The 25,452-nt window shown below is 37.6% G+C and overlaps 1 protein-coding gene across 1 annotated transcript in view; it reads left to right on the forward strand.

Annotated features, from left to right (window-relative positions):
• The window catches only part of AP3S1 (adaptor related protein complex 3 subunit sigma 1), a 72,364-nt gene that overhangs the window by 5,437 nt on the left and 41,475 nt on the right, over positions 1 to 25,452 (forward strand). The window contains exons 2-3 of the mRNA XM_047858132.1: positions 19,729 to 19,820; positions 21,696 to 21,807. Coding sequence (XP_047714088.1) covers positions 19,729 to 19,820; positions 21,696 to 21,807 — 204 coding nt within the window. The remainder of the gene's footprint in view (positions 1 to 19,728; positions 19,821 to 21,695; positions 21,808 to 25,452) is intronic.

The following is a 25,452-nucleotide window of genomic DNA, read 5'->3' on the forward strand; positions in this document are numbered from 1 at the left end:
GGATAAGGGTAGAAACATGAATGAAATGAGTATTCTGTTGGAAACGTGTAAGAGAAGAGTGGATGTTGGGTAGGCAAACAAGTGTCACTATTCCCACTTGATTAGTGGACGTTATTTCTTTTGAATAAATACTATTATTTCTTTCCCTGTAATTTTACATTGCTTCTGAGGTTGTTAATATCGGGAAACACATATTGATAATATGTGATTCTGAACACTGTACCATAAAAGATCTGAGTTCAAGGTATTCCTTATATCAAAGTATCATTGAAAAATTCAAATTCTAATATCATCGTTTTTGTAGGTAGTATCCTTGAAATCTTCCTTTAAAAAATTAATATTAAATCTGTTGAAAATTCAGAAGAAGGAAATAAAATGCTCAAAATTACAGTGATTTTTCAGGGGAGCCTGGGTGGCTCAGTCAGTTAAGTGTCCGAATTCAGCTCAGGTCATGATCTCACAGTTCATAGGTTCAAGCCCTATATCGGGCTCTGTGGTGACAGCTCAGAGCCTGGAGCCTGCTTCAAATACTGTGTATCCCTCTCTCTCTGCCCCTCCCCAACTAGTGCTCTGTCTCTGTCTCTCAAAAAATAAAATAAAAACTTTAAAAAAAATTTAAAAAAATACAGTGGTTTTCAGTTTTCATGAGAAGGTTGTAAACAATATTATAGGGCATTCCTCTGCCTGTCAGAAAAGTGGAATGCTCTGTATAGGGTGGTTGTATTGTTTCTTTAGTAAAGTTGTTGATTATTAAATTACTTATTTTGATTTTTAAATATATCTCCTTTTTGTGATTCCATGGAAAATATTTAAGTGTTAAGATCACTGAGGTCATCCTTGATTTCACCATTCATAGTTAACTGTTAACGTTTATTGTATTTCCTCCCATAACGTAATAGCGAAAAATATGTACCTTTTAGACATTAATAACATAAAATGAATGCATTGAAGCTATTGGTGGATTTGTCGAATGTTTGTGGCCTTAAGATAACCAAATATATTAATGTCTGGCTGTCGTTAAAATGTTTAAAAATAACATTAATGTAAATCGCACTTTAATAATTTGCGTGCATTTTTTTCCTCCGTGTATATCTTTTTTCACAAATTGAACTTATCCCTTCCATTTCTTATCCCAAAGGGAAATCTTTGCTAATTTTTTTAGAAAGTCCAAGAATTCTTTTGTGTCGTTAGCACTTGGAATTGTCTTTGTACTTGTGGGTTATGGATTTCTTCACTGCTGCTGCTGAGCAAGGTGATTCTGGGTTGTCGTCTACCCAGATGAGCCAGTCTTCTTCCAGCCTCTGGTCACATAAAACTCTTACATTGGGATAAATTATACATGGGCTTTCCTTGCCCATTCTGCCTTATCAGCCTTCCCTTACCACATCCTTTGAACTGAAGTACAGATATGCATGCACGTTTTTTCACAGAAAGATCAGGCAAGGTAGAAGGATATTGCAGTGTAGGAGGAATAAAGGCCTGCATTCTAGCTAATGGGTGTGAAATTCTTAAGACCCTGAGGGGAGGCACTTCGTGACAGTGCTTTGAGAGGAGGAATGGTCTTTTTGGAGACTACCTGACCTGTCCATTGCACTCTGCTTTCTCTTTCCCAGCCCATGTTCCTTCCACAAGTATCTGCTTTTTGTTTGTATAGCCCTGTCCTAAACAGCAGGTAACGTTGTCATGACTAAGACAGATACCATCCTTGTGCTATGAGATTTACGTTCTAGTGATAGGGAATAGACAATAAACAAATCATGTGGGATTGTGATCAGTCTGTGAAGAAAAATCAAACAATGAAAAGGGAGAAAGAGTGATGGGGGAGAGATTATTAGATAAGATCATCAAGGAAAGCCTCTTTCACCGACGTGACATTTGAGAAGAGAACCGAATGAGGTAAGGGAGTATATGAGAACAGCTGAGGAAAGACTGTTTCAGGCAGAAAATGGTGCAGGATCTCTCACATGGGACCAAAGTTGGTGCCGAGGAATAAATAGCAAGAAGGAGAGCTGAGTGATCCCAGGGAAGAGTGGCAGGAGATGAGGCTGAGACAAAGGCAGGGGCAGATCATGCCTGTATACCAAATCCTACAGCCCCTTTCCCCCCAAACTCTTTTAGTCTCATGACGTCACCCCCAACACGCTGTCCACAAGAAGAGATATTTCTCCTTGAATCCTACTTGTAGTTTGCACGATTGAGCAGTGCCTCTGGCCTCTACAGGATAGGCAGTGATGCTTTCTTCTGCTCAATTGTTCTTTTCTCTACCCAGTCTACAATAGGCTCCAGAGAGGTGGGAGTGCCAACCCAATGAGTGCCCCAATTCTGTGCAGCCTCTATACTGCTGAGATCTGTGATCAAGCTGGCTCCATTTCCTAAGTCACCTGTGAACTCAAAAAAGCATTTATTTTTCTCAGACATCTCACAACTTTAATTATAGGTGAGCAAAGTTTAGGTGAAGCCCAGTAGACCACCTCTATTATTGTTCTGAGAAGCATTTACATCTTTCCTGCCTTGTTTGAAGCCTGGTGTAATTCAAGAGTCACTAGCTGTCAGTCATTGTTGTCTTTGTTACCCAGGCGAAAAGGGCTCTTTTTCAATGTGCCAGACCCATTGAATTGTTTTGATTTCTGTATGCTAACTAAGCGGGGAAGATTGCCAGTTCGTCCCACCGCAAATATATTCTATTTCCTGTCATTAATATATCTTAGTGTGATGGTTATAAGTTTTTTAAGATGGAAAAATATACGGGGGCGCCTGGATGGCTCAGTTGGTTGAGCACCCAAACTCTTGATTTTGGCTCAGGTCATTATTCCAGGGTCATGGGACTGAGCCCTGTGTTGGGCTCCATACTGAGCACGGAGCCTGCTTAAGATTCTGTCTGTCCCTCTGCCCTCTCCCCTGTGTGCCACCCCCCCAATTAAAAAAAAAGATTGAAAAATATACATAAAATTCACCATTTTTTTTTTTTTTTTAAATTTTTTTTTTTCAACGTTTATTTATTTTTGGGACAGAGAGAGACAGAGCATGAACGGGGGTGGGGCAGAGAGAGAGGGAGACACAGAATCGGAAACAGGCTCCAGGCTCTGAGCCATCAGCCCAGAGCCTGACGCGGGGCTCGAACTCACGGACGGCGAGATCGTGACCTGGCTGAAGTCGGACGCTTAACCGACTGCGCCACCCAGGCGCCCCAAAATTCACCATTTTAAGCATACAGTTTTGTGACATTATGTCCATTCACATTGTTGTAGAATGGACACCACCATCCATCCCTGGAACTTCTTCATCTTTAGGAATTGAAACTTCGTACACGTTAAACTCTAACTCCTCATTCTCCTCTTTTCCCAGCCACTGACAACCACCATTCTGTTTTTTGTCTCTGAATTTGACTACTCTAAGAACCTCATGAAAGAGGAATCATGTAATATTTGTCCTTTTGGACTGGCTTATTTCACTAGTATAATGTCTTCAAGGTTCACCTGTGTTGTAGCCTGTGCCAAAATTTCCTTATTTTTTAAAACTAGATAATCCATTATACTTCTTTTACTTCTTTTTCTACCCAGTGGAATCATGTGACTGGATCATGTGACAATTCTGTGTTTCATGTTTTTGAAGATTTGCTGTACCATTTTCCACGGTAGCTGTACCATTTTACATTCCCATCAGCAGTGCACAAGAGTTCTAATTTGTCTGCATCCTTGCTGATGCTTGTTATTTTCTGTTTTTTCATTACATTTATCCATATAGCTATGAAGTGGTATCTCCTTGTGGTTTTGTTTTACATTTGTGTAATTACAGCGATGTTAAGCATGTTTATCATGTGCTCACTGACTATTTATATATCTTTGGAGAAATGTGTATCAAGTCCTTTTCCCATTTTTTTAACCTGGTTGGTTGTTTTCTTGTTGTTGAGTTTGAGGAGTTCTTTATGTATTCCGGATATCAGTCCCTTATCAGATACATAATTTGCACATATTATCTCCCAATCCATGCACAGCCTTTTCACCCAAACTGCAGTATCTTTTTTCAAAGGGATAATGTCCTTTGATGCACAAACGCTATTAATTTGGTAAGGTCCAACTTATCTTTTATTTGGTCTCCTGTGCTTTTAGTGTCATATCCAGAAAATGATTTGTAATGACTTCATAATAGTTCATTGTATAATGTATCATAATTTATCTACCACAGCCTACTACTGTGGACTTTTGTTTTGAATAAGGTTTTATTTTATTTTATTTTTTTAAGATTAAATAAGGAAATACTGTACTTATAAAGGCTGACACATAATACAGAAAAGTAATAAATAACAACAAAGTTAGTACTAACATTATTTTTATTATTACTAGTACTTGCTACTTCCTACCATTGGTTGGAAGATTATATAGCTAAAGAACTGTAGAATATTCCAGAGATTGTTCTGAGATATTTTTTTGCATTTCCGCAGAATGAATTGTCTTTTTGTAGGCTTTGTTTTAGAATGAACTTCTTTCTTATTACAGAGTCCTCCAAAATTATTCCAGAGAGCAGTTGTGTAAGAAGACTTTTTAGGAGAAAGTTAGTTATAAAACTTGCCCCAGCTTTTAATTTTTAATTTTTAATTTTTAATTTTTTTTAAAGAATGTCCTAATCTTTAAAATATAAAATTCACATGCTGTAAAACTCACCATTGAAAGTGTACAGTTCAACACAATTTATAGTATTCACAGTTGTGTGTATGACTGGCACCATAATCTAAATTTGGAACATTTCCATCAAACCAGATGAAACCTAGTACCCGTTGACAGTTCCTTCCCACTCCCTTCTACCCCCCAGTCCCTGGCAACCACTAATCCATTTTCTGTGTCTACAAGTTTGTCATTTCTAGATTTCTCATTTAATGAAATTGTGAAATACGTAGTCTTTTGTGACTGGCTTTTTTCACTTACCATGATGCTTTTAAGATTCACTGTTATGGCATGTGTTAGTACTGCATTCCTTTTAATGGCCAAATAATACCCCATTGTATTGCCGTACCACCTTTGTTTATCTCTTTATCAGGTGATGGGTGTCTAGGTTGTTTCCACTTTGACTACTATGAATAATGCTATGAACATTCATGTACAAATTTTTGCATGGCCATTTGTTTTCATTTCTCTTGGCATATATCTAGATGTGGAATTGCTAGGTCATATGATAACTCTATTTTTAATTGTTTGGAGAACTGCCAGAGTGTTTTCCAAATTTTCTGTTCCATTTTACATTCTCATCAGAAGTGTACAAATGGTTCCAATTTTTCCATATCCTCATTAACTAATTCTTGTTATTGTCCCTTTTTGATTGTGGCCATCCTGGTGGATGTCCAGTGCATCTATTGTGATTTTGATTTGTATTTTCTAATGACAAATGATGTTGAGCATCTTTTCATGTGATTACTATTTGCATATCTTCTTTGAAAAAAAGTCTTTTAAAATTGTTTGCCCATTTGTAAGTTGGGTTGTGTTTTTATCACTGAGTTGTAAGAGTCCTTTATATATTCTGAATGCAAGTGCCATATCAGATATATGATTTGCAGATAATAGCTTCTCTTCTGGTTGTTGTCGTTTTCCTGCTGATACCGTTTGTAGCTCAAAGATTTTTAATTTCAATGTCCAGTTTACCTATTTTCTTTGCTTGTGCTTTTGGTGTTACATTTAAGAAAGATTTGTCTAATCCAAGATCATGAAGATTAATACCTGGGTTTTCTTCCAAGAGTTCTGTAGTTTTAGTTTTTACATTTAGGTCTCGGATCCATTTTGAGTTAGTTTTATATATGACATGAGGTGGGGATCTAACTTCATTCTTTTTGCACATGACTATCTAGTTTTCTCAGTATCATTTGTTGAAAAGACTGTTCTTTACTCATTGAAGTGTCTTGGTCTCTGACTCCAACTCCCCCTCCCCCCAACCCTGGCCAATTTTGCCTTGTTCTTGAGTTCTCCGACCTTTTAGCAGCCACCAAGATTCAGACTCTCTCTGTAAATATTTTAAACTGAGTCTGTCACCTTCTCAGCTATGTGTTATTTAAATTAAAAAAAAAACAACAACAAAAAAACCCACAAAGAACTAGGATCTCTGCCACCAAAACTGGGTAATGTCTTACTATAGTGGAAGGGAAGTTTCAGAGTGTCAATTAACAGCTGCCATTTATTGAGCACTTTCCTTGTTGTGCTAAGTGGTTTTCATACATTTTTATACGTCGTGAGGGAAGATGCCAGAGGGTTTTTGGGCAAGAACTAATACTCCTCCCTCCTTGTTTGGGATTTAAGTGTTGTACCATCCCAATGGCTCATTCTTTATGCACTCGGGCTAACGTAAGGCCTGCTCACATACACCAAGTCTCCAGCCAGACTTCCTATTTGGGAGAGGCCTGGCAGAAAAACCACACTCCCTGAATTTTCTTTGCTGGGATCTTTTCTTTTTCATGGTTTCTAAATGTTGGGCTGCTCTGAGGCTTAGTCTTCCGACCTCCCTTACTTTTAAAATTATTTCTTTATTATTTTTTTATTTTTGAGAGAGAGACAGAGCTCAAGTTGGGAAGGGGGAGAGAGAGAGACAGAGACAGAGACAGAGACAGAGACAGAGACACATAAAATCTGAAGCAGGCTCCAGGCTCTGAGCTGTCAGCACAGAGCCCTATGCGGGGTTCAAACCCACAAACTGTGATGTCATGACCTGAGCTGAAGCTTAACCCACTGAGCCACCCAGGTGCCCCAATACCTCTCTTGCCTTTAATGAACAGTGAACTAATTATGATTCCTTATATATGCTCCTTGTTTTCCTGATCCCCAGTGTTTGTCCATTTTTTTTTTCTGCTTTGAATGTCTTGCAACTTCACATTCTCTATTCTCTGAATTTCTAAATTTTACTTACTAAGTTTTTTTGTAGATACCTGTCTCTTTTTTTTTTTTTTGAAGATGATGATCTTGCTACCGAAAATCATTGTTCCCCTTCACCTCTTGTAGCTTGTTGTGTGTACTGTTCTTATGTCAGGAAATGATCTCTAACTTTTATTATAAAGACGTCTATTTCTTTTGGGGAATGTTAAAAAAAATAAGATACAGAACACTAAATAAAAATTTTAGATGGTTATATTCATTTTATTTCTTGTTTTAAGCTCTCTGAGAAAAAGATCTGTTTCTTGGTAATCTTTGATATTCTAGCATCTAGCAGAGTGAGTGAATGCGTTTTAAGAAAAAGTTCTCCGAGTGTGTGTAGGAGGGAGGGATGAGGATTATGACATATTTACTGTTTGATTAGAGGCATGTTTTGGTTTTAAAATTGCCATTATGACAAAATCACAGGAACAGGAAAGGAGCGTTGAGAAAGAGAATGTTTTATTAGTAGGTTACTGAATCTTTAAAATTTAGTTTTGATTAATTCATTAAGAAGTATTTAATAAAAGTTGTTGCCTTTATGCAACTCTTATTATCTTTAGACTGATGTAATCTAGGCGTTGTGACCAACTAAAATGTATCTGTTGACTTCTGTGATGGAGCTACAGTGTTAGGAAATCTGATCAGCCTGAAGCAAGCTCCAGGCTTCTTTATGAAAGCCATTAAATTAAATTGATTATTAAAGAAAGGGAAATTATCTTATGTCAGCAGAGACTTGATTTGTTTAATCTTAGACTTTGGATGTTTGATTAAAATTTTAAGGCATTCTTTCCAGTATTGATTTTCTCAGATGAGTATTGCTGGCATTTTAAGAAAGGTAATTACGAGTGGCATTCTTAAAGTTTATATGAGGAATTTTTTTCACTGATAAAATAATAAAACATCCTTAAGGTTTAGCTTATGTAATCTGTAATTTGTTTATAAACAAAACATAATGCAAAAAGATAATTTTCGTGTTCTTTTCAAAAAGAAAACTCCTATAAGGTCTTTACACCCATCATTAGAATTCAAGAGCTTATTTCACAGACAATCCCAGACACAGATATTTTAAAATAAGTCATTGTTAATCAATACTTATGTGCCAGGCATTGTTTTTAAGAGCTTTATGTGTATTAACTCAATCCTCCCAACAACTCTATGAGGTGGATATTGTTTGTTATTCATGCTACAAATGTTGCCTTATTCAGGCTCAGAGAGGTTAAGTAACTTGTTCAAAGTCACACAGTTAATAAAGAGCGTGTCCAGGAATAAACCCATGTAGTCTGCCTGCAGACTTCATACTCTCCTTCCTTCCTTCTTTATTTTTACTTTGTTTAACAAAGTTATACATACACATGGGTTAAAGAATCTAATGGTTCTTCTATAAGGTTTATTATAAAAAGTAATATTCTTTGATTTCCCCCTTCCTACAGGTAAGTACTTTGAGCTGCTTACTCAGTATTTATGTGCATGTCTCTAAATAACACGCTTGTTTTCCTGCCTGATTTTTCAGTTGTCGGCATAATCTATTGACTTCTGCTATTGAAAATGCTTATTTAGCTCCCCACCCGTCCTGCCCAGTGTCTGTATCCTTGCCAGTCTTCTCAGTGTTATTTCATAATATTGCTTAGAGCAGTATTCCGTGTTTTCTTTAATTTACTGTGTAAAATGCTTTTCTCACCTGAACCGTGTGGTAGATTGTGCTTGTTTTTTTCTCTCCTGACAGTTTATTTTCCTTGTAAATAAACAATTGCCTTTTCCTTTGATGGGTTTTTTTTTTTTTTTTTTTTTTACTTACCACTAATTCACGTCTTTGTCAGTTGTGTCAGTCATATGCTTCTATTGGTTTCACGTTCCTGGAGAAATAGCTTCTGGAGCCTTTTGCAAACTAGACCCAGTTTAGACCTGTTGGATGGCAGATGTGTCTGTTATCTTTTGCCTGTTTTTACATTGGACCTCCTGTTGCTTGATGGCATGGTTTAGTACCTTACCACGGTGAAACATGTCTTCCAGCAGCTTGTTGAGAAAGGCCATACGGAGATTTTTTGAGACCTTGCTTGTCTGCAAAGAGTCTTACTCCTAACTTCACATTGTCTGCCTACAGAATTCTAGGTTGGAAATAACTTTTCCCCGGTATTTTGATGGCATCACTCCATTACCTTTTAGTTTCCAGTATTGCTATCAAAAAGCTTAAAGCAATTTTGATTACTTTTTCTTTGTGTATGGTCGATTTTTACTGTCCAGAAAGTATGTACACTCTCGTTTTTCTGCATTTTCTAAAGTGTCACAGACCTTTTGTCTGAGGCTGTTTTTACCAGCTGTGCTGAGTACTTGATGAGCCTTTTATTTTGGAAATTCTTTTTCTCTCTGCTTGAAAAATTTCTCTGTTTTCTCTGTTCTCTTTTTGAATCTGCTTTTATTCAGCATCCCTCTGGACTGTTCTGTTTTTCTTATTCTTCTCTTCTGTTTTCTATCATTTTGTCCTTTGGCTCTATTTTCTGGTTGATTCTTTTTTTTCTCAGCTTTATTTTCCAGTCTTTCCCCTGAATTAAAAGATTTATCCTTATATTTTTAATTTCCATGAGCTTCTTCTAAAATTTCTGAATGTTGGCATCTTATAGTATGCTGTTCTTGTTTCACAGGTGCGTTTTTTTTACTTCTCTGATATTAATTATAAGTATTTTACAATTTTCTTTGCCCTATGTGGTGTGTTTTCTCTGAGTTGCTTTCACTCACTATTTTGTCCTTAGTTTTTATGTTAGAACTGTCTTCCGATGTCCAGTAATGCTTGGTAGACTGACCCTGTCTAAGGGTGGCATACTGAAAGCTATAATTTAGAAGCTCTGAATTCATGATCAGAGGTTGCCCATATGAGCTGTTCTTGAGTTGATCTGAGTTGGCAGTTTAGTTGGTTTAAAAATGACAGTTGCTGTAACAATTCCCCAAATCTTAGTGGCTTTAACACAATAAAAGTGCATTTTTCACATAAAGTCCAGTATTGGTGAACCTGATCAGCTAGAAACTTCTGTGTTTGTTCTTTGTTTTTGAGGAAGGGCTTATCAAAGGAAACTCTGCTTCTAGTTAACATGGGAGATTGTGCAGGAATTTTATGGGTGAAGCTTGGACAGCATATTTTTAACAACCAGCTCACCTGGGAGGAAAAAGTGGTAGCATTTGCTGCGTGGGGTCAGTACTCCCATAAGGGCCAGGTTTCAGGCTGTCAACATGGTGTCACATAATGCAGAGTTGGGAAGAGACGGGACAGTTGTGTTTCGCTTGTGGCAGCTCTGGCAAACCACTGGCAGCCACATTTCACTGGCCAGAACCAGTTTGTGTGGGTCAACCTTAATTCAAGAGAGTATGAAAATCATTGTTGACTTGTGTGTCTGGGAAGTAAAGGAGCTATATTTTGGTGAACAGGTAACTGTTTCCGCCATTGTTAGAGCTTCCAGTGTCATTCTCTTTAGATTTAGGTAGAGTTTCTGGAGAAGTTTGGGCCAGGCTCCTGCCTAGAGGGTGAAGAAGGCCTGGCCCAGGTATTCTGGGACCTGATTGAAAAAAGGGCTAGCATCAGGTATGTGTACATCTTCCTCAACTCCCTGTTTTCAGTATGATGCCTGTATTTGCTTTTTACTGCTGCTCTAACAAATGACCACAAACTTAGTGGCTTAAAACAATACAAACTTCTTACCATGCAGTTCGGTGAGCTATAAGTCTGACGTGGGATTTACTGGGCTAAAATCAGGGTATCGTCAGAACTGCATCCCCTTCTGAAGACTAGAGGAGAATCCATTTCTTTGCCTTTCCCAGCCCCCAGAGGCTGCCTCTGTTCCTCAGCTCATGACCCCCTTCCTCCATCATCATAGCCAACTGAATAGCATCTCTTTGACTACTCTCTAGTCACATCTCCCTCTGACCACAGCGCAGGAAAACGGTTCTCTGATTTTAAGGAGCCATGTGATTAGATTAGGTAATGAGATAATCTGGATATTCTCCCCAACTCAAGGTCTGTACTTTAATCAAACCTGTAAAGTCCTCTTTGTCATGTAAGGGGATGTATTCATAGTTTCCAGGGATTAGGAAGTTGTCATCTTTGGTGAGCAATGCATTATTCTGCCTACCATAGTACCACTTGTTCTCCAAAGACCCTTTGCTTTATCTGCTCCTTGAAATAAGTTTACAGACTTTTCTTCAGGATGAAAAAGGGAATTTAGGGTCCTTCTACTTCTTAAGCTCATTATTTTACACTCCTCTTTTCATCTTCCCTTTCAGAAGTACCTAAAAGCACCAATTCTTGAGGCTTTGGCTAATTTTGTGATACATATTGGGTTACCTCTTGGGTTTCTCTGTAACCAATTTGGGATTAAGTTTTCTGAGGTTTACTTAATGCTTGACCACTCATTTAGCCCCTTGCTAAATTTTGTTGCCCTTGCCTTCCTTTCCTATTTTCCTCATCCTTGTGATTTATGCCTTTAAAAAAAGGTGTCGGGGGGGGGGGGGGGGAGATTTTGATATTGTTTGAGCTGAGATTTGGCAAGGCAACAAAATAGATGTTTTTGTGCATTTAGTCTCTTAATTAGAACAGAGCTCATACCTTTAACTACTATACCATCCTGCATTTACTTTATTCCCCCCACCTTTTTTTGAGTATGTAACGTAACCCATGTATCTGATAATATAAATGGATGTGGATCCCATCTTCTACATTAGATATTCATTTATTCAGTGTACTCTTACTGGTGACTCTGTGCCAGCCACTCTTAAGCATTTCAGATTTAAAGAGATTTGTAGGGGTCAGAGTCTAATAGAACTCAGCTGCAAAGGAAATTTGAGCACACCATTAAAAGTATGCTGTAGGGGTCATCTGGGTGGCTCAGTCAGTTAAGCGTCGGACTCTGATTTTGGCTCAGGTCATTTTGGCTCAGGTCATGTTCTCATGGTTTGAGAGATCACGCTCAGTGTTGGGCTCTGCACTGACAGAGTGGAACCTGCTTGGGATTCTCGTTCTCATTCTCTCTCTCTCTCAAAATAAATAGGTAAACTTATTAAAAAGTATATCATAGGAATAGAAACAGTACAAAGGAAGCACTGGGGAATAAGGAACTAATTTTTCTTGGGAAAGTAAGAAAAGACTTCACAGAAGTTATCACATTTGATCTGAGTCTTCAAACGGTGTTGTTAGAGAATGGGAGAGAGTAGGAAAATGGAAGGGAGTGAATGGTGAGAAGTTCAGTGTGGTTGAAGGTGGGTTGTGTAGGGAGGAGAAATAGATGATGAAAGCTCAGAGTAGATCTGGATTCGATTTTGGAAGGCTTTGTGTATGGCGTGGTAGGGAGTTTGTATGTTAGGTCAGATGGAAACTGGCCAACTTTAAGAAAAGGATGGAACAAATACTGTTTATTAGGAAGCAATTCTAGTGGCATATGTGGGGTGGTTTGGAGTGGAGAGGCAGGTGGCAGAGCGAATGTTTAAGGTTTTTTTTTGTTTTTGTTTTTTAATTTTATTTTGAGAGAGAGGGAGAGAGAGAATCCCAAACAGGCTCCACATCATCAGCGCAGAGCCGACATGGGGCTGGATCTCAGGAAGTGTAAAATCATGATGTGAGCCAAAACCAAGAGTAGGACACTTGACCAATTGAGCCACCCAGGTGCTTCTAGGTGGTTCTTAGAGTATCCTGGGTAAGAAGAATGTGAGTTGAGACAATATCTTTGAATCCAGGTTTACTGTTGTTTCTGTGGTTGAATTAACAGGATTTAGTGACTGAAAGACTTGGGAGGTGAAAGAAAAGGAATCATCAAGATTTTTGACTTAAGAGACTAAATGAATGGTAATGCTATTAACTGAAATTAGAAATATTGGAGGGGCGCCTGGGTGGCTCAGTTGGTTAAGCCTGCGACTTCGGCTCAGGTCATGATCTTGTGGTTCATGAGTTCGAGCCCCATGTTGGGATCTGTGCTGATAGCTCAGAGCCTGGGGCCTGCTTTGGATTTTGTGTCTCCCTCTGTCTCTGCCTCACACTCTGTCTGTCTCTTTCTCTCTCCAAAATAAATAAACATAAAAAAAATTTTAAATAAGTTAATAAAAAAAAGAAATATAGGAATTAAAATGGGTTTTGTTAAGAGGTACAGACTTCTAGGTAAAATAAATGCATTGTGAAAAATGATGAGAAAAATGAGTTGAAAAATACAGCTGAGGGAATATAGGCAATAACATCGTAAGGATGTTGAATGGTGACAGATGGAGATTGCACTTAAGTGTGAACATTAAGCAGTGCATAGACCTGTCGAATCACTATGTCCTCCGTCTGAAACTAATATAACAATGTATGTTAGTTGTGAAAGTCTTTCACAAGTTTTAATATCACTTTATGGAATATAAATGGAGATGTCTGTTTGCAAGCTGGAAACATCTGTCTGTCACCAACTCAGAAAAGAAGATAGGCTTCTTTTAAGCACTGGGGATGTAGGAGAATTAAAGATTAGGGAGATCTCAAAAAAAAAAATTAAAAAAAGACGTTTGTCAAGCAAAAAAAGATTGGGGAGATTAACAAGGTTGAAGCTACATGAATAAGTCAAGTCATTCAAGGAACACCGTTTAGCTCTACATGAAGAGTAGGAGGAGGTGATGGAGATGATAAAGGAAGAGGGTAGCAGTCTTCTACAGTGGTTTTTCTTCCTCCCTCACTCTTTTCGATATTTTTCTGAAATATTGAATAGATGAAACATAAATGTGCCTATTAAATATCCACAGGGTACAAGAAATGCTACTCTAATTGCTGTGTGTTCACTATCCTCTTTCAAGAAAAATTACCAGTATCCTTGAAGTCTTTCTGCACCTCTCCCATTCTATCCTGTTACCCCTGTACTTAGATAACCACCACCTTGAATTTTTAAAATCATTCTCCTATTTTTGTTTTACCACGTTTTTGCCCTCAAACAGTTCACTGGTTAGTTTTACGTGTTTTTGAACTTTTAAAAAACAGAATCATAGTATTCATAGTCTTCTGTGACTTGAATTTTTTTTTTTTTAATTTTTTTTTTCAACATTTTTATTTATTTTTGGGACAGAGAGAGACAGAGCATGAACGGGGGAGGGGCAGAGAGAGAGGGAGACACAGAATCGGAAACAGGCTCCAGGCTCCGAGCCATCAGCCCAGAGCCCGACGCGGGGCTCGAACTCCCGGACCGCGAGATCGTGACCTGGCTGAAGTCGAACGCTTAACCGACTGCGCCACCCAGGCGCCCCGAAATTTTTTTTTTTTTTTTTTTAATTCAACATTTCTAACATCATTACTGGTGTTTGGTCATTCATTTTCATTGCTGTGTAGTATTCTGTGCAAGACTAAAACACAGTTTATTTCTACATTTTGCACTGATGGACATTTTACTTTGTAATTGTTTTTGCTATTACAAACAGTGCTGCTGCTCTAAGCGTTCTTATAGATGTCTTTTTGAAACTCCTTAGGGTATAACTAGGAGTTGGGTCTGTTCATGTTCAACTTTACGAGGTAGTGCTGGTCTGTTTCCAGAAGTGGTTGTATCAGCTTACAGTTCTTTTAGCAGTATTGGTGCTTTGTTGCTCCGTATTCTTGCCCACACTTCATATTGTTAGACATATTTATATATCTTCCCTGACAGCATGAGTACTTAATGTTGTCATTATAGGTTTAATTATAAGTTTTTTTTTCCTTTTTCCCCTGTATGAAGTTGAACATCTTTCATAGTTTATTTACCATTTTAGTTTCCTTTTTTTTGATGGTTTCCTAAGTCTTCTGTTTTGCTAAGTCATTTTTATGTTGAGATGTTTTTCTTATTGACATCTAAGTGTTTTTTATATATACTGGGTATTATTCCTTTGCCGTTTTTATGTATTGTGGCTATGTTCTTTGTGTTTGTAGCTCTCCTTTCTTTTTCTGGTGTCTTCTGAACATTAGGCATGCTTGCTTTTGATATCAAATATCAAATTTGTCAGTCTTTTTTTTTTTTTTTTTTTTCTTTCTTGTTACCCCCCCTCTTCCCTTCCCTGACCGGTCTTTTTCTTATGGTTAGCCTTAATTTGCGTCTTACTTAAAAGTTCGGCACTATTACAAAGTCATATAGGTATTTTCTGATTACGTCTTCAAAGCTTTTGTAGCTTGAGCATTGACATTCATTTTTAACCAAGCTGGGAGTGATTCTTTTTAGCGTAATGTAAGAGGTCAAAGTTTATTATAATAAAACAATGAAAACAACAACTGACTCTGGCACAATTCATGGAAATGTCTTTCTCTGTTGATCTACAGTGCCTACTTTGTTTTAAATTAAATTACCTTATATTTGCGTGGGTGTGTTTAAGGTTCAGTTCCATTAGTCACTTTCCCTATTTCTGTACCAATATCATGTTATCTTAATTACTGTGGCTTTATAATAATTCTTACCTGCTCAGCAGGTCCTCTTAACAAATTATTGTGGTTTTATAATAATTCTTACCTGCTCAGCATGTCCTCTTAACATTCTACTTGAGAGTGTCTTGTCATTCTTGTCTTCTGATCTAATATATATGTTTTGGAATCAGATTCAGGTTTTCAAGTTTCCCTCAGTCTCTCCCCCCCCCCCCCCCCCCCCCGTCTTTGTCTCTCTCGGGATTTTCATTAGAATTACCTTGACCCTTTGGAGCATTTTGGAGATATAGAACATCTTCTTTTTTTTTTTTTTTTTTTTTTTTTTCAACGTTTTTATTTATTTTTGGGACAGAGAGAGACAGAGCATGAACAGGGGAGGGGCAGAGAGAGAGGGAGACACAGAATCGGAAACAGGCTCCAGGCTCTGAGCCATCAGCCCAGAGCCTGACGTGGGGCTCGAACTCACAGACCGAGAGATCCTGACCTGGCTGAAGTCGGACGCTTAACCGACTGCGCCACCCAGGCGCCCCTAGAACATCTTCTTAATGTTGAATCATTCATTCTGTAATCACTGTACATTTCTCCATTTATTTGGCTCCTTTTTAATTTTTTTCAGTAAAGTTTTATATTTTCTCCATAGTAGTCTTGCATGTTTTGTTTCATTTATTCCTACACACAGCATATTTTTTTGATGGTATTGTATGTGGTATCTTTTTTAATTATACTTTCCAACTGATAGTTGGAGAAATTTAGAATTGCAATAGAATTTTATGTGCTGGCTATGTCTTGTTATATCTATTAGTTTCAACACTTTTGTGTAAGCTGCGTTAGATTTTCTACATGGAAAATCTTGTGGTCTTTGAATGACAGTTTTCTTTCTTTCTTTCAAATTCTTTTATCTTTTATTTTTCATGTTTTTCTGATACTGATGACAGCTGGTATGGTGCTGAATAGGAAAACCATTGTTAGTTATCTTGCTTCTGATCTTAAAAGAGAGACTCTGTAAACATTTTCTTCGTGACTATGTTTGCAAAAGGTGTTTGATAGGATAGTCTTAATTAGAGGAAGTTCTCTCTCTTTTTTTTTTAATTTACTAAGAGTTTTCTTTTTAATTCAAGAGTTGATGTTATTTTATCAGATGCTTTTTCTTCACCCATTGAAATGACCTATTTTTTCTCCCTAAATCTGTTAATATAGAAAATTACATCAATATGTTTTCTAATATTAAATCAACCTTGCATCACCAGGATAAACACGTTTATTTGGGTCATGTTATGTTAGTTTTTTTAAATATTAATTTTTGTATCTCTGGTCTTCAGTGAGATTGGCCTGCAGTGTTCATTTCTCATACATTCCTTGTCTCATTTTGTGTCATGTTAACCTCATAAAAATGAATTGAGGATGTTAATTCTTTGTGCTCTGGAGAGTTGTGTTAAATTGGGATGATCTGTCTCTTGAATCATTGGTCAAACTTGATGTTAAAGTCATCAGGGCTTGATTTATTTTTGGTAGAGATCTTTTAAATTACTGTTTATTCTCTTTATGATAATAGGACTAATAAAGTTTTTCTATTTCTCCTTTGGAGTGTTTTACTAATTTTTTGAAGGCATTTTTTGCCACTTCATCTTACATTTTTAAATTTATTGGCTTAAGATCTTCATCATACTAATTTATTATCTATTAAATTTCTGCAGCATCTATAACTAGGTCTCCCTTTTGGATTATATTTTGCTAGTGTATAGAAATACAGCTGATTTTTGAGTGTTAATTTTGTATCTTGAACTTTGGTAGATTTGTTTATTAACTTTAATAGTTTTTTATAGATTCTTTTGAGTTTTGTAGACATATGATAAGTCTATCACAGATGTCATCTGTGAATAGAAATTCTACTTCTTTCCAATTTGAACGCCTGTTTGTGATTTTTAAAAAACATTCTTTTGGGGCGCCTGGGTGGCTCGGTCAGTTGAGCGTCCGACTTCGGCTCAGGTCACGATCTCGCGGTCTGTGAGTTTGAGCCCCGCGTCGGGCTCCGTGCTGACAGCTTGGAGCCTGGAGCCTGTTTCAGATTCTGTGTCTCCCTCTCTCTCTGCCCCTCCCCTGTTCATGCTCTGTCTCTCTCTGTCTCAGAAATAAATAAATGTTAAAAAAATAACAAAAAAAAAACCATTCTTTTAATATTTTTTTAAAAATTTATTTAAGTAATCTCTACACCCAATGTGGGGCTCAAACTCACGACCCCAAGATCAATAGTCACGTGCTCTTCTGCCCCCCGTCGGGCTCTGTGCTGACAGCTCAGAGCCTGGAACCTGCTTCGGATTCTGTGTCTCCCTCTCTCTCTCTGCCCCTCCCCTGCTCATGCTCTGTCTCTCAGAAATGAATAAATGTTAAAAAAGAATTGTAAAAAATCATATGCTCTTCTTACTGAGCCAGCCAGGCGCCCTAAAACATCATTTTAGTTATTGATTATATTATCCAATTGCAATGTGGCTAAAGAATACAGTCTTTATAAAACCAATCCTTTGAAACATGATAATCATTCACTTGATTTTCTTTATAGTTTTATTTTTATTACCTATATGTGGGTCACTAAATAAAATATTATTATTTAGTTTTGCATTTTTTTGGAATTTATATTAGTGGAATGATTACATGTCATTCTGGTATTTGCTTTCTTCCCCCTGCTATAGACTGAATTCTGTCCCCCCACCTCCCAAATTCATATGTTGAAGCCCTAACCCCCAATTTGATGGTATTTGGTATTGGGTCTTTGGGAGATACTTAGGTCTAGATTAAGTCATGAGGTGGGGCCCTCGTGATACTAGTGCGCTTATGAGACCCCAGAGAGCTCGTTCCTGTTCTCTTTCCCTATCATGTGAGGCCCCTATGAAAAGAAACTGTCTTCAAGCCAGGAAGAGAGCACTCACCAGAAATCAACTATGCCAGCATTTTTTGTTTGTTTTAATGCTGGCACTTTGATCTTGAATCACTAGTTTCCACAATAATGAAAAAATAAATTTCTGTTAAAGCCACTGAGTCTGTGGTATTTTGTTATGGTAACCCGAGCTCAGATAAAGGGAAGGCTCTTTTCCACATTAAGTTTTTCACAATCTTTCATATGATGGGTATAATTTATTTCTTTACGTTTTGCTTCTTGGGGCGCCTGGGGGTCTTTGTTGGTTAAGTGCCGACTTCGGCTCAGGTCATGATCTCATGGTTCCTGGGTCCGAGCCCCACGTCAGACTCTGTGCTGACAGCTCGGAGCCTGGAGCCTGCTTCGGATTCTGTGTTTCCCTCTCTCTCTCTGCTCCTCGCCTACTCGCACTCTGCCTTTCTCTCTGTTTCTCAAAAATAAATAAACATTAAAAAAAAAAATTTTTTTTAAATAAAAAAAGAAGTGTTCTTGTTACGGGATTCCATTGTGTGAACGTACCATAATTTATCCATTCTGGAATTGGTGGACATTTGGGTAATTTCAGGGTTTTTTTTGGTCATTACAGTGCTTTGATGAACATCTACATGTCTTTTGCTACACAGGTTAAGAGTTTATTGTGTATATGTAATTGCCAACACTGCTTTGTTTTTGATCTTCAAAAACAATGATTTCATATGGTTTAGTATAGTATCTAGGAGTGGAAATGCTGGACTATAAAACTGTTTTCTCAAGTGATTATGCCATTTACCCTCCCACTTGGTGTGATGAGTTTCTTTGGTCCCACATTTGGTACTGACAGACTTTTATGCTTGGCTACTGTGGTGCATGTGGAGTTATTTCTTTGTACTTTAATTTGTATTTCACTTTGTTACATTTTAACTTCATTTATTTATGGACCATCATATTTCCTTTCCTGTGAAGTTCCTATTTGTGATTTTCCCCCGTTTTCTATTGCAGTGTTTGAGAGCTGGCTCTTTTTTACTGGGATGTGAATTGCTTGGTGAATTTAAAATCTTTTGAGCCAAATCTTGGTTTTAGGCTGTGCTTACATGACTAATATGGATGAATTCATCTCAGTTTGCATTTAAACAATTGGAAGCTCTAAACTACTGTTTTTCTTCCAATAAAATATAGATCAGGTACATGAATTATTTATAATTTTCCCTCTCTGTTTCAGTTTACTCATTTGTTAAACAATGGGCTTTGACTGGTTAATACCTAGTATCCCTTTTACTAGTGTCTTTAATTCATCTAATATTTTTCTTCTTGGTTTTTGAAACTTAGAAATGTTAGTTTTATTATAGTACCAAACTGTAAAATGTTGGTTTTGTTTTGTTTTTTCCTTTTTGTTTTTCATCAGAAAATGGTGGATTTTGTTTCTGTGAGATGTGATGTTAGCTCTCCAAGGACCGCTCCTTAGGTTAATGTCCCTGAGAGATATTACTGCCTTTTACTTTTTTTTTTTAATTCTTAAAATGCTGTTAAACCTAGAAATTTAATCCTAACATGTATGAATTATTCTTTCTCAGAGTGAAGATACACAACAGCAAATCATCAGGGAGACATTCCATTTGGTATCTAAGAGAGATGAAAATGTTTGTAATTTCCTAGAAGGAGGATTGTAAGTAAAGCATTTCATGAACATTTGTAATCTTTGGCTATATGATTAAAATATATGCTGTTTAATTGGTTAATGGTAAAAATTTCCTACTTTTTATGAATTGGATTAGGAGATTACCACCTATGTTAGCTGTAAATCTAACTTGAATTTTTTGAAGATATGCAGTCTTTGTTGTTTTTTTAAAAATTTTTGTGGAGTCATTTTATATAAAGGTCATGGCAACAATTCACACATTGCAGGGACATGTAAAATTATAAACTAAGTTTCCCTTTCCTGACTTTAGTCTTTCTCGATTTCTTGTGTATCCTTCTAGAAAATTAAGTTTTTTATGACTAACATATAAAAGTAAAATCTTATGGGATGTGTGTGTGGCTCAGTTGGTTAAGCATCCAGCTTCTGTTCAGGTCATGATCTTGTGGTCCGTGAATTCGAGCCCACTTTGGGCTCTGTGCTGACAGCTCAGAGCCTGGAGCCTGCTTTAGATTCTGTGTCTCCCTCTCTCTCTGCCCCTCCCCTGCTCACACTCTGTCTCTCTCTCTCAAAAATAAAGAAACATTAAAAAACAAACAAAAAAAACCCCCCAAAACTTTTACTTATGGGATCACACTAGGTATGCTTGTTTGCATGTTACTTGTTTTCACTTAATATTTTGAAAAGCATATAAGCACATTTAGAACAGCCTAGGTAAATGGACCTATTCATAGAAATTTAGATTACATTCTTTATCTTATTATTGTAAACAAGCCTGAAGTCTGCTTTTTGCATATATATCAGTGTGAATGTATATGTATCTATGTATAGGCATATGTATATAGATAGAATTCAGCTAATACAGTTTTCTGTTTTTTAAAATGAATAAATAAAAATCAGTTATAATTATCTTGCCAACTATTATAAATACTTTTAAATTAATAAATTCCATGAAAGCAGTGTGTTCTCAAAATAGCTTTATAAATGTTCCCTCTGGTGTCTGTATAATCAATTTCTTAATATTTCCTCATTGACAATTCAAACACTAAACTAGCTGAGCCCCATTATGAATAATCAGAGATTAGTCAGAGAAACCCACACTTTTCTGTATTTTAATGTGTATGATTTATATTATGAAAAAGAGTTTGGATAATAAAAAATTCATTCTTTGTTGATCATAAATTATTTTTTAATCATGTAGAAAGTTTACTTGAATTTCTTAAAAGGGTATATCATGCTCCAGTTAAATTTTGAAAATACACATTTACAATTTATAAACTTACTTTCCCCCCCCCCCCCCCCCCCCCCGAGAGAGTGAGGGAGCTTGAGCAGGGGAGGGGCAGAGAGAGAGGGAGAGGGAGCATCCCAAGCAGGCTCCGTCTGTCAACGTAGAGCCCAGCATGGGGCTGGATCCCAGGAGGCATGAGACCATGACCCGAGCCAAAATCAAGAGTCAGACACTCAATGTATCACTCAGCTTAACCAGCTGAGCTACCCAGCAGCCCCTCTCAGCCTCTTAATGTCACTCTTAAGAATCCATCTTAAGTAGCAAATCCATCAATATGGTATCCCCCTATTTTGAATCTCTTTGTAGTGTTTTCTACTCTGATCATTTTTTCTTATTTGTTTATTGTTTCTTACCCCCTCAGTACCTGGCAAATGGTAGGTACTCAGTAGATAGCTTAATGAATTAATGAACTAAAATTAAGCACCAGCTTCTTTTACTTATTTTCTCTGAAGAAAACAGCCACGATAATTTACTTAGTCTCCCAAGTTCACTTGAATGCTATGCCCAGACATTTTATAAAGGGTTTTAAACACATTGTCAGTTTGCTTGAGCTAATGAAAATGTGTTTCATTTTATCCCTATACCATTCCATTTTTTGGTTTTGTTTTGTCATTTAGGTTAATTGGAGGATCTGACAACAAACTGATTTATAGACATTATGCAACATTATACTTTGTCTTCTGTGTGGATTCTTCAGAAAGTGAACTTGGCATTTTAGATCTAATTCAAGTAAGTTAACACTTATTGTCTTAATACCATTTTTGGCATTTATATATTTTAAAACTTGTATGCTCTAAATTTTCTAAAATGATGTTCTGTTTGGTAAGAAATAAATTGTTGCATAGTAGATATTAGATGAGTGAAATGGGGACTAAGGGTGCTAAAACACATGGGTAAATTTAATCAGATTAAGACTAATCACAATTAATTTAATCATGCCCTTTTTTCCTATTAACGTAAGTCATGCAAGAAGCCCACGATTCCAGATCTCTTACCATGTGTATCCAGATCTGATCCCCAAACCCACCCCTCCCTGCCTCCTGAAAATCTTTCTTAATGTCCCTGGAACTCAAGGTCAGTCATAAGCACATTCCCCTATATCTTCAACCTCTTTGTTAATGTTGCCTTCACTTTTTTCCTGTAATAAATTACATCTGGCTTCCCTGCTGACACTACCTGTAACCATCTCAAGTAATAACAGTCCTGCTCTCTTCTCTTCATACTGCTGAGCCTGCTAGTGTTTTCTTTGCTTCTTGTTGCTTTTTCCAGACCATTCTCTTGTTTAAAATGCCTCCAAACTTTATTTCTTGTTTGTAAACTATACCACCTTCTCTGCCCATCCTGCTTGAGTAACCTCTCATCCCCACCTCCTATTTGTTGGGGATTTTATCAAAAACTTTCAAAGGTCTGAGATTCTACCCTACTTGCAAGCTAACAAGTTCACTACCACAGTGTCGTGGATGCCGGCAGAGGACAGGAGACTTCTGGATTAGAAACAAAGGACTTATTCCGAACAGCACAAACAGTAGACATAGTAACAGCATTTGCTTACACTGGATCCCCACGCCAATCTCCAGAGTTGCCAAAGGGTGACGTTAAGAGGGCCAGATGATACCTGTACGAACAGTGGATTGAGTTATAGAAGAGGAACTGGAATCTTTTATACTGGACACTAATCATGTCGGCCCATGTCCTGGCGGAAAAGAATATCTTCCATGGGTATAGATAAACCTACCTGTTGCTTTGGAGAGAAATACTCTCTATTTTCTGGGGCTGTTTTCTTATACAGGCTTGCTTAAAAAGATAGTCCGCAAAAATAGCAGTCTGTACCTCTGCTTGTATTATATGCAGAAATGGCAGACCCATGGGGTCTCCTAAAAATTTTACTCTTAGCTCACTGGCAGTCACTGGTACTACTTGTGTTCTAATTCTTGGTGATTTCAGTAGTCAGTATTCATGTGGATAATTTTCCCAGTACCCTGGTGTCTTCAGACTAGTATTCCCGTTCATTGAACTTTTGCCCTCTGCTGCACCTGGTGTTCATTTCTAGACCTTGGTTTTGTCCAAACTGCCATTCTCCATAATCTCCATTTCAGTTTCCCCTCTGTCTACCACCTTTCTCCATATCGCAGTTTCTATTAATGCAATAATTCCTTGAGCCTGTTGGGACCTTCAGTCTTTTGAATCTTAGCTTTTTTTTTTTTTTTTTTTACTGTCCATCTTCCTGATGTCTTATATTCCTTACCCCGCTTCAATTCCATGGTCAGTCATGATAAATCATAGTCTGGTATACACTTAGCTCCTTCTTTGTATACAAATGTCTGAATGTACTTGTAGAAAAAAAACAAACATAGTCATTCCACAGGTCTCACTTTTTTTTTTCGAGAAAGAACAGAATATGGGTATAGTTTTTAGAAATACAGAGGTATATATATGAGAAGAAAGATCTAAAAGAGTAAAAAGTGGTTTATTCCCCACTGAAAGTACCCATCAGGTGCCTAGTACAATAAAGTTCAGAATGGTGGATCCCTGGGGCACCTGGGTGTCTCCGTCAGTTAAGTGTCTGTCTCCGGCTAGGGCATGATCTCACGGTTCATGAATTCCAGCCCTGCTTTGGGCTCTGTGCTGACAGCTTGGAGCCTGGAGCCTGCTTCAGATTCTGTCTCTCCCTCTCTCTTCTCCCTCCCTCCCTCCCTCCCTCCCTCTCTGTCTCTGTCTCTGTCTCTGTCTCTGTCTCTCTGTCTCTCTTTCTCTCTCTGTCTCCCCTTCCCCTGCTTGCACTCTGTGTCTCTCTCCCTCTCAAAAATAAATAAACATTAAAAAAAAATTTTTTTTTAAAAAGAATGGTGGCTCCTCACCTGTATCCCCACTGAAAGCAGAAGTCAGTGCTGGAGTGGGGGCTAGACCCCACAGCTGCTCTTACTTTCATTTCATTTCATTTTTTTAATTTACATCCAAGTTAGTTAGCATATAGTGTGACAATGATTTCAGGAGTAGATTCCTTAGTGCCCCTTACCCATTTAGCCCACCCTCCCTCTCCCACATCCCCTCCAGCAACACTCAGTTTGTTCTCAATATTTATGAGTCTCTTATGTGTCGTACCCCCTCCCTGTTTTTATATTATTTTTGTTTCCCTTCCCTTACGTTCATCTGTTCTGTGTCTTAAAGTCCTCATAAGCAAAGTCATATGATAATTGTCTTTCTCTGACTGACTAATTTCACTTAGCCTAATACCCTCCAGTTCCATCCACGTAGTTGCAAGTGGCAAGATTTCATTCTTTTTGATCACCGAGTAATACTCCATTGTATCTATGTACCACATCTTCTTTATCCATTCATCCATCGATGGACATTTGGGCTCTTTCCATACTTTGGCTATTGTTGATAGTGCTGCTATAAACATTGGGGTGCATGTGCCCCTTTGAAACAGCACACCTGTATCCCTTGGATAAATACCTAGTAGTGCAATTGCTGGATTGTAGGGTAGTTCTAATTTTAATTTTTTGAGGAACCTCCATGCTGTTTTCCAGAGTGGCTTGCACCAGTTTGCATTCCCACCAGTAGTGCAAAAGGGTTCCTCTTTGTCCACATCCTCATCAACATCTGTTGTTGCCTGAGTTGTTAATGGTAGCCATTCTGACAGATGTGAGGTGGTATCTCATTGTGGTTTTGATTTCTGTTTCCCTGATGATGAGTGATGTTGAGCATTTTTTATGTGTCGGTTGGCCATCTGGATGTTGTCTTCTTTGGAGAAGTGTCTATTCATGTCTTTTGCCCATTTCTTCGCTGGATTATTTGTTTTTTTGGGTGTTGAGTTTGATGAGTTCTTTATAGATTTTGGATACTACTCCTTTGATATGTCGTTTGCAAATATCTGTTCCCATTCCGTCAGTTGCCTTTTAGTTTTGCTGATTGTTTCCTTCGTTGTGCAGAAGCTTTTTATTTTGGTGAGGTCCCAATAGTTCATGTTTGCTTTGGTTTCCCTTGCCTCTGGAGACATGTTGAGTAAGAAGTTGCTGCAGCCAAGATCAAAGAGGTTTTTGCCTGCTTTCTCCTTGAGGATTTTGATGGCTTCCTGTCTTATATTTAGGTCTTTCGTCCATTTTGAGTTTATTTTTGTGCATGGTGTAAGAAAGTGGTCCAGGTTCATTTTTCTGCATGTTGCTGTCCAGTTTTCCCAGCATCACTTGCTGAAGTGACTGTCTTGATTCCATTGGATATTCTTTCCTGCTTTGTCAAAGATTAGTTGGCCATATGTTTGTGGGTCCATTTCTGGGTTCTCTATTCTGTTCCACTGATCTGAGTGTCTGTTGTTGTGCCAGTACCATACTGTCTTGATGATTACAGTTTTGAAGGGCAGCTTGAAGTCCGGGA

This window comes from Prionailurus viverrinus, chromosome A1, assembly GCF_022837055.1.
Source record: "Prionailurus viverrinus isolate Anna chromosome A1, UM_Priviv_1.0, whole genome shotgun sequence".
NCBI classification, from domain to species: domain Eukaryota; kingdom Metazoa; phylum Chordata; class Mammalia; order Carnivora; family Felidae; genus Prionailurus; species Prionailurus viverrinus.